This window comes from Triticum dicoccoides, chromosome 6B, assembly GCF_002162155.2.
Source record: "Triticum dicoccoides isolate Atlit2015 ecotype Zavitan chromosome 6B, WEW_v2.0, whole genome shotgun sequence".
Taxonomy (NCBI): Eukaryota; Viridiplantae; Streptophyta; class Magnoliopsida; order Poales; family Poaceae; genus Triticum; species Triticum dicoccoides.
The window spans coordinates 647,859,451-647,868,607 of record NC_041391.1 but is presented as its reverse complement, the minus strand read 5'-3'; the positions used below and the strand labels follow the sequence as shown (position 1 = coordinate 647,868,607).

The following is a 9,157-nucleotide window of genomic DNA, read 5'->3' as shown; positions in this document are numbered from 1 at the left end:
GGGCATGCTTGAGAGTGTGGATTGCACGCACTCAAGGTGGAAGAACTGCCCTAAAGCTTGGGTCAGGCAGTACACCGTCCGTAAACCTGCTCGAAGTTGTAGCTTCACATGACTTGTGGATTTGGCATTGCTTCTTTGGATAGCCGGGGTGTCTCAATGATATCAATGTACTACATAGATCACATCTTTTTGCGCAGCTAGCTAGTGGAAAAGGTGCGGCTTGCAATTACACCGTCAATGGACATGATTATACCTAGCCATTTGTCGGGCCGGGCCGGGCCTACCAAAGCCCGATGCAAAAAAACCAGGACCAAGCCCGGCCCGGCCCGGACGACGGGCCTAAAAATCGGGCACGAACCCGGCCCATCACGCTAAAAGCCCACCGGGCCCGGGCCTCGGGCCGAGCCTCTTCGTCAATGTGCGAATATGACTGGACCGGGCCCGGCCCTGCCCGACCGTCGGGCTTGAAATCTAGGCCTGAGCCCGGCCCATGGACAAGGTCAGGCCGGGCCGGGTCGGGCTGCCCATGGCTAGGTCTAGACATGATTATAGCATGGGGTATTGTCTTGCCGACAATATCTATCATTCATGGGCAACAATTGTGAATACCATCAGTAAGCTAGAAATCGGGAAACAAAATTTTTTTGCCCAAACTCGAGAAGCATGTCGAAAGGATATTGAGAGGGCATTTGGTATGTTGCAAGCTCGGTTTGCCGTTGTTGGAGGTCCTGTGCGCTACTGGGATAAGAAATCCCTCTCAAATATCATGGTTGCATGTGGAATTATACACAACATGACCATCGAGGACGGGAGGGATTTAAACTTAGAGTTTTACTTTGGCAGTCGTGCCACGCCTAGCAGGTCCCAGATGAGATCGTTGCATTTCTTGAGACCTACAGAAGATTCAGGACAATGCCGCACACACCCAGCTCCGCGACGACCTCATTGAGCACCGGTGGCAACTATATGGGAGATAGACTCCCATTGTATCCATCTGATCTTATTTGTATTCATGTCTTTTAGTTCTGGACCATTTGTTATTGCATAGTTATTCAGATTTGAACATTCATTGTAATTAAGGGGATTATTGTGTTGTACGATGCTAAAACATTATAGTTTTGATTTATGTGCCGCAAATCAGTTTTAGGGGAATAGGCAAAATCATGATTTTAAACAATACTATAATGTAAAAGGAACAACTACAACATCAAGGCACATAGTCTCGCTAAATGGTCATTTGTGGCTTCTTCAGCCCCCGATATACATTATATCCCTATATGAACCTTGTTTTTTTATGGAATGAACCTTGTGCTATTATTTACTCCATTAATCAATAATAATAAAGGGAGCCTGTTTAGCCTTAAATTTTTTTTAAAAAAACTCAAGCAGCTTGGCTAAACCGAACCATGTACCCACGAACCGACGCAGCACCGACCGGGTCCGTATAGGGCCGCACTCGATTCGCCTCCGCCACACCCATCCTTCCCCACCCAAATCTTCGCCTCCGCCGCACCCCAACCTTCCCCAAACACTCGCCTCCTCCTCCGCCGCCGCCGCCAGCGCTGATGGGCGAGCCCGCGGATGGTTTCTTTCTCCGCCTTCCGCCGGAGCTCGTGGACGAGATCCTACTCCGCCTTCCGCCGGACGAGCCCGCCTGCCTCGTCCGCGCCTCCGCCGTCTGCAAGCCCTGGCGCCGCTTCTTCGCCAGCGCGAACTTTCGCGGCCGCTACCGCGAGTTCCACGGGGCACCTCCCGTCCCGGGGCTCGTCCAAGAGGCCGCAAGCTTCTTCGCGATATCTGCGCTTCCAACCCTACCAGACCTTTCACACTTGGTCGCCGCTGCCCTGAAGGCCCTGGACTGCCGCCACGGACGCTACGTGTTTGACTCATACGACCAGTACTGGCAGGGGGATACCGTTCACCTGACCGTCCTGGACCCTCTGACGGGCCATGGGCGTCGCATTCCCACACCCATGGACAATCGTTTGCTCTGGTACAGTGTGGCCGTGCTCTGCGCCACACAAGGCTGCGACCACCACGATTGCCAGGGAGGGCACTTCAGTGTGGTCATCGTGACCACCAATCACGAGCAAAGGGTGACCCTAGGTTGGCTCTACTCGTCCGAGACAGAGTTGTGGAGTGCTCTTACAAGTGTTTCCCATCCAAATGTCCTCAAGTAGTATAGTTATATCCGTGGCTCGCCTAGTGTGCTTGTGAGTGATACCCTGTACTTTGACTTGGATGGTATCATTCAGTGTCACCTTGGTTCCCGGCGTTTGTCCATGCTCGAGAGACCGGCAGATGGCAAGGGGTATCTCATGACAGCAGAAGACGGTGGACTAGGATTCGCCACCATGGTGGATGTCACAAATCTAACCCTTTGGTCAATGCAAACTGGACTGGAAGGAGCCATGGGATGGGCAAAAGTAAGGACAATTGATCTTACGCGGCTGCTACTTGATGGGGCGCTCTCCATCACATCAACTCAAGATGGAATTTGTGGTGTTGCCGAAGGAGCCCAAATCATTTTTTTGAGCACACGGCTTGGTACCTACAGAATTGACCTCAAGTCAAGGCGAGCCAGGATTGTATCTGGTCCCGGCAGCAAAGTCTTTCCCTGCCAGAGATCTTACATACCAGGTATTATTCTTTATGATTCTTAGTCCATGCACACAGCCTTGTACAATCATGTGTTATGATTTGTTGGTCCATATTTTCTTGATGAATCGCTACTAAGATTAAGCCTGGAAGGAAACATGCAACTTAACAGTAGCTACTAAGGCCGGCTGTCCATCGATGATCCATCCATCATGAATGCAGTCAAGTTGTACACATGCCAAATTAACCAACATGTAGCATGTGGTCTTCGAGTAAGGAAATGATCAGCAGTAGCAGCCACCCAGACGCAAAATGAGTCCCCAGACTCAGCGGATTAAGCCCTGCATTCGTAACATAGTGTGTGATGAGAAACCAACCACACCCTTGTTAATTAGATGCTACGGAAACATCTATCTGGTTTCAGATACTCAAAAAATAGGATTCATTCATATATTCATTATGCTGACGGAAGTTCGTTTGGTCTTGATTTCCTCATCTCCAGATACCTGCGGAGCAACCAACATTGTCATCAGTCAAACAACTTTGTACTATTCCTTGTTATCTCACAATTTTTGCATGATTCAAACACACTATCTTCACCATCATGAAAACTGGATTGAAAGCACCAAAGTTGTATCATCTCAACTATTGAACAAAACCCAATGGAACAGTTAATTTCAAGTGGAGGCTACATCAGGCGCTAAAAGATCAGTTGTTTGAATGCCTCCATTAGAGTGAAATGCATTAAATTGATGCATTCAGTTAGAACCTAATAGGTATACTTTTTAGAAATATATGAGCTAGATGGTTAGTTATGAGTGAAGCCATCCATACAAGTTGAGATATTAATAATCCCATATGTAGAATTCAAGATATGGAGAAATGTTGTTGTTCTTCTGCTGATTGGTTGTTCGACCAAATGTACTGCAAATGATGTAATTGTTCAAGATATAGAGAAATGTTTGTTCTTCTTCATTTTAGCGACTTATCCATCCCAATTATTCAGATGATGAAAGTACTACTGAATGTTCTGGATTGTTTTCTTGGGCAGCACTTAATTGTTGCCAAAAGGTTTCATATCTTATTTGAAAGTATACAACATTCATATTTCTTTTGTACATACCAATACATTTTGAGGCAGATCTGACATACACACGGGAGGTGTATAAACCATTAGCTATTGTGTTTGTGTTAGCGTGACTTGCTGATCCTTGTGGTTTGTGAGTACGCAAAATGTACATTCAGTTAAACCTCATCATCAACTAGTTGATCTAACATTTTGATAACTTGCATTTCTGCAGTAATGGAAGCAGCTTGTATGGAGCAGGAGCAGTGAGCTGGTGCTTGAAGTTCTTTGTCAAGATCGAGTTTCTGTTAAGTAAGTACACTTTTGAATGAAGGGGGAGGTGGTGGTGATGTTACATGTCACAAATGTAGTACTGGATCTGGAGAATACTGCTGGTGTTAGTGTTGGTTGATGGAATTTGTTTAGTAAGCTGTCGCGTCCCTGCTTGCAGTTTGTTAAGGCCCTTTCAGTCACTTTGTGATCTTGTGAAATACTATGACAGCATCGCAATGCAAGGATGGTTTTAATGGGAACTGGCCTGCTATTGAAAATTACTTGATTATCATGTAAACTTGGAAGTGTGGACAATACTTTGTACTAGGCAGGGTACTATAGGTCTTCAAGGTTTTATTTCCATTCTTGACATGCCTTCATCCGAGCTCTAAGCAGTTACATAGTCAGGCTCTAGCATACAGCAATCATTTGCTCTGATCCTTTCTTCGGTTAAACACCCGCTATTTTGATTCAGACAACAGAGTGAAGTGAAAATCTGGCACGTCCAAGCAGCATCCAGCGGCCCAAGTTTAATTTCCCAATTAGCTCCCTTTGGCTTACCCTCTTGTGCTTTAGCTGGTAGAAGTATTTTTACCGTAACCTGGGCTATAGAGTAGAGTCATGTAAGAGCAGGAGCTCGGGCTGATTTTGGTCCCGAAACTAAGCCCTAGCCGCCACCAGTCGCGTGCCAAGCTATATTTCAAAAATACCAAAAATACTATAACCCAAAAATTCCCCACAAGTAGCCCCTTCAGTGCTGTGTTAGTCTGAATCGTTTCTTCGGTTTCTTATGATCCTGTCAACGATTATCCCTGCCGAGCAGGGTGTATACTGTTTAGGCATTTTGCGGAGTAGATGAAGGTAATGTGGGGTCGACGATACACAAGGTAGCAGTTTTCTCCACAAGCAGGTCACATATTGTGGGGATTGGTAATCTATCTTAGGACACTGCTCCCTGACATGGCCCTCTAGATCCCAACACCTGAAGATGGGAGATTAACGGCATCGCCTAGGGCACCCAAGTCATTTTTGTGAGCACATGTGTTGGTTCCTACATGGTCGATCTCAAGTCAGGGCGAGTCAGGAAGGTTGGAGCAAAATGCACCTTCCGTTTGAACCTGATTCACCAATTGATTGATTTTGTATTGTAATATCTTGCACTTCTGCAGCAGCAATGGAAGCAACCTCTACGGGCTAGGGGCAATGAGCTGGTGTTTCAAGTGTTTGTCAAGCTCCCCTTTCTGGAACAAGGGGAAGGTGGTAGTTGCTGGTGCTTCTGACGTGGTCTTTTGAATTGTTTTATGATCTTATTCAAAACAATGAGAATGAACAGAGGGAGTACAGGTTATATGATATATGATTCTGGATTATTTTCATCTTAACCGGGCTGGAAATTGTTAGATCGTCATGGATGAGCTCCCATTACCCCTTTAAAAGATGCTAGAGTACCAGCATCCTAGGGGCATTCGCGCCCTCAGTCGCCCTCCTCTCCACCCGATCCTCCCGCAACGCGCACCGCTGCCTGCCTGGCGCACTCCCCGCTGTTCGACTGCGCAATCCTGCACCTCACTGCCCCAGCGGCCCGAAGGTCCATGACCTGTGGGTCGCGAATGCTTGCCGGGCCTTCTCGTCTTGGTATGTGTAAGCTTTGTACCGTTTCATGTCCTTGTTTGTGTGGGTGGAGGTGTGAGGGCTCGGGGAGTTAAATGCATAGAACCACCACTTTCGTGTCACGACTTGTAGAAAACCATCACTTTACAAAACGTGACATACCGAGAGAACTTACATGTGGGCACTGGTTTTCGTAGATTTTTTTTGGTGAAGGGTTGGAACACCAATAGACAAGAATGCACTAGATATCCTCCATTACAGTTATACTCTGTGCTGGCCTTAACTTGAACTATGACCATTTCTTCTTTTTGCTTACTCACGGGGCTTGACCCTAATGGGCAGGCCGTGAACTTCTTTGGTTGTTTGTTATTCTTGTGACTCATGGAGCAACTTGGTCCGCAGGTTCTGTACACACTATTTTCATCAACTTGTGTGGTAGCAGCAATATTTGTGTGACGACATGCAGTCCAAACAGAGGGAAAAACTTTGTAGAGATAGAAGTTTCACTGTTACAAACACAATAAAGGTACCCTCTGCTCCTTCCTTTGACACAAACCATTTCAGATCATCTCTGTCTACCAACCAGCATCTATATATAAATAACAGCGGTGATATTATAAGGTGGCGGTATTATATAGTACTCCCTCCGTCCCATAATGTAAGACGTTTTTTGACACTACACTAGCGTCAAAAAGCGTCTTACATTATGGGACGGAGGGAGTATTTTCGTAGTTGAGGACTTGGTAGTCAGGGCATGCGGATTACAAGCACCATGCCAAGAAAACTTACATGCTCTTGTCATTGCAGGTTTCATGGAGGTAGTGCCTTCTTCTACATGATGGGAATTCAACGACATTTTGTTGTTTTGTTGTTAAATACCAGCTGGGTGGGTCGTCTATTCAGTAATCTGACCATCTCTTGCAGACAAAACGCTCGGGGAAGGTTCCCAGCCGTGCACCTGTGCCCGCTAGAGCGGCATGCTGTTTTAGCAATGCATGACAGACTGGTTGGGAGGTTTGTGTCTATAGGATGGAATTAAAAGATATGTCAAAATGGCGGTCTTTATTATGCAATTTAACTGATCTCTTGTTGAACCCCTCCTTTTCCAGAAAAACTATTATTTAATCTTGGAAGTTTGATCTTCTGTAGTTTTAAGCATAATTGAATGCATCAGTTCAAAGCATTTTCTGGTGAATAACTAAATATCTAGGTCAACAGTCATTACTAAGTCAACTTATTACTGACCGCATTTCCTGTTAACAGAATTTATTGTTTGATATTTGGGGCCCCCAGTTTCGCTCAAAATCTCATCATCCAGGCGTTGAACCTGTCATATTTTGTCTTGATAATCAAAGTGAATTTCTTTCAAATTATTCCAACGGAGTGCTGCACTTAACATACGGTCTCGAAAGGGAAAAAAATCTTATGTTTTTTCTTACCATCTTTGACATCGCCAATCGAGTAAAACAAAACATCATTGTGTCATGTTACTTCAAATAGTTTAGGCGGTAGCTTCTTTTGTGTAGTGTAACTATACATGGAGTTTCTCTTTCAATACGGCCCTATTAAGTTGCAACCAAGCAAGTGCATGGTCATGCCAGCTACTTTTGCTCTTAATTGCATGCACGATAGAAAGTTAGCGCTATCTAGCTACAAATAGAAGAGGATCGTGAAGGTGTAAACGATGAACAAAGATCATAATTCATTGTAAAAAAGTGGATACGGATACTTGAAGAAGATATCATAATGTAGAACATTGATTATAATTTGGGCTAATGTGTGGCTTTTGCAGCTCAGGGCTAAATACTTGTCATAATGTAGGGGCGGGGCACTATACTTTGTGTGATAAACACGTTGTACGTATGGAACATGGTTTAGATTATGAATATATAGTTAGTACATCAAATGTACTATTATATGGAATTAACATCAAGTGTATTCAAAAAATAGAATTCGAGTTCATATAGTACACATAGTTCATATCTATCTCTATAGTAATCATGTGGTGTGTTATTAAGGTAATACACGAATGATGGTTGAAGTTAGCAACAATCATGATTGTAGATTCTTATTGAAATAGAGAAACAAATTCAAAATTAGTTCGAATTACATCGGTAGTATAGACATTTGGAATGCACTAAAATGTTGGTATGAGTAGGTTACAGGCATTATACAGCTAGCGAATTTTTTTAGACATAACATGGATTCATACTCCCTCCTTCCATCTATATAGGGCGTAATGCGTTTTTAAGACCCCCTTTGATTATTGACAAGATTAATAGTACATGACATGCACAATGTGAAAATTATATCATTGAAAGCTCCTTTCGCACGAATTTAACGGTGTGCTTTGTGTAAGTTGCATGTCATATATTATTGCTCTAATATTTGGTCAAAGTTAGCATCGAAAAACGCATTAGGCCCTATATAGATGGAAGGAGGGAGTAGCTTTGAATAGCATTTGTATAGTAAAATGGGGCAAGACTCTCTCTTTGTGTGGTGTGAATAGTTTTATTTTGTTTTTTTTTTGGTTGAGGGAAGTGCAAATTGATTTGGTACGTACAAGTACAATATTACACGTTAGGCGTGTCCCTAAAATTCAACCCGCGCCTTGTTATATCCCGAAAATTCAGATATCGTGCTCCCAAAACTGGCGCCTTCACAACCCGCGCCTTGCTATCCCAAAATTACAACCACAACTAGGGAAAAGCCTATACACAGGATCTTACCAGCAGCGTGTTTTAAATAAGGTGCTGCTACAATGTAGCAGTAGCACGCTCCAGCAGAACTCGCTGCTGAAATAAAAGTAGCAGTAGCGCGCTTCCTGCAAGCCGCGTTACTTCTATAATTCACACAACCCCGCCGCGAAGCTAGTTGTAGCAGCAGCGTGTTAATTCGAAGTACGCTACTGCTAGGTAATTTAGCAGTAGTGCCTTTACCTGTAGCGCGCTACTACTAAAACTAGCTATATCCCATCACCCACACTCTCCTCTATCCGATCCACTCACACTCACACTCACTCAATCTCCCCCTCAAACCCCCTCCCCCCCCACGTCGATCCTCCCCCGCCGACCGCCGTCGCCTACCCCTCCTCCCTCTGTGCCGCCGTCACCTGCTACTCCTTGTTGGACTCGGTATCGCCCTCCTCCTCCGTCCTCCCTCGACTCGCCGCCTATCGGCCCCTCCTCACTCCGCCCTTCCTCCTCCGTCCTACTCTCTCCTCCCTCCTCCAGTCGTCCCTCCTTCTCCCTCCTCCCTCCTCCACCCACAACCCCTCCTCCCTGCTACATTTTGATTTAGTAGGCTAGTTCATATGCAACATTTTGATTTAGTTCATATGATTTATTGATTTAGTAGGCTAGTTGATTTAGAACATTTTGATTTAGTTGATTTAGTAGGCAAGTTGATTTAGTAGGCTAGTTGATTTTTAAAACATTTTGATTTAGTTGATTTAGTAGGAAAGTTGATTTAATAGGCTAGTTGATTTAGTTGATTTATAGAACATTTTGATTTAGTTGATTTAGTACGCTAGTTGATAGCTCTGAAGATTTGGCACCACCTAGCTAGATCTTAGGATTATAATTTTCCATCAAATTGTTTCTCGCGGAA

General features: G+C 44.6%; 1 protein-coding gene across 2 annotated transcripts; it reads left to right on the top strand.

The window, feature by feature from the left end:
* Positions 1-1,473: 1,473 nt before the first annotated feature.
* LOC119322127 lies at positions 1,474-4,197 on the top strand. 2 transcript variants are annotated; one of them, XM_037595625.1, is made up of 3 exons: positions 1,474-1,773; positions 2,353-2,640; positions 3,900-4,197. In XM_037595625.1, the coding sequence occupies exons 1-3, from the start codon at positions 1,566-1,568 to the stop codon at positions 3,932-3,934; spliced, it is 531 nt and encodes a 176-aa protein (XP_037451522.1). In that variant the 5' UTR covers positions 1,474-1,565; the 3' UTR covers positions 3,935-4,197. The 2 variants fall into 2 exon arrangements, 1 of the variants encoding a protein (XP_037451522.1); XR_005155425.1 differs by having other exon boundaries at positions 1,474-2,640.
* The last annotated feature ends 4,960 nt before the right edge of the window (positions 4,198-9,157 follow it).

Excerpts from the sequence above, each read along its gene's own strand:
- LOC119322127 (XM_037595625.1), top strand. The coding sequence starts at position 1,566 with ATGGGCGAGCCCGCGGATGGTTTCTTTCTCCGCCTTCCGCCGGAGCTC. Across the intron at positions 1,774-2,352 it reads CGTCCCGGGGCTCGTCCAAG|CCATGGTGGATGTCACAAAT; the intron begins AGGCCGCAAGCT and ends TAGGATTCGCCA. Across the intron at positions 2,641-3,899 it reads CCAGAGATCTTACATACCAG|TAATGGAAGCAGCTTGTATG; the intron begins GTATTATTCTTT and ends GCATTTCTGCAG.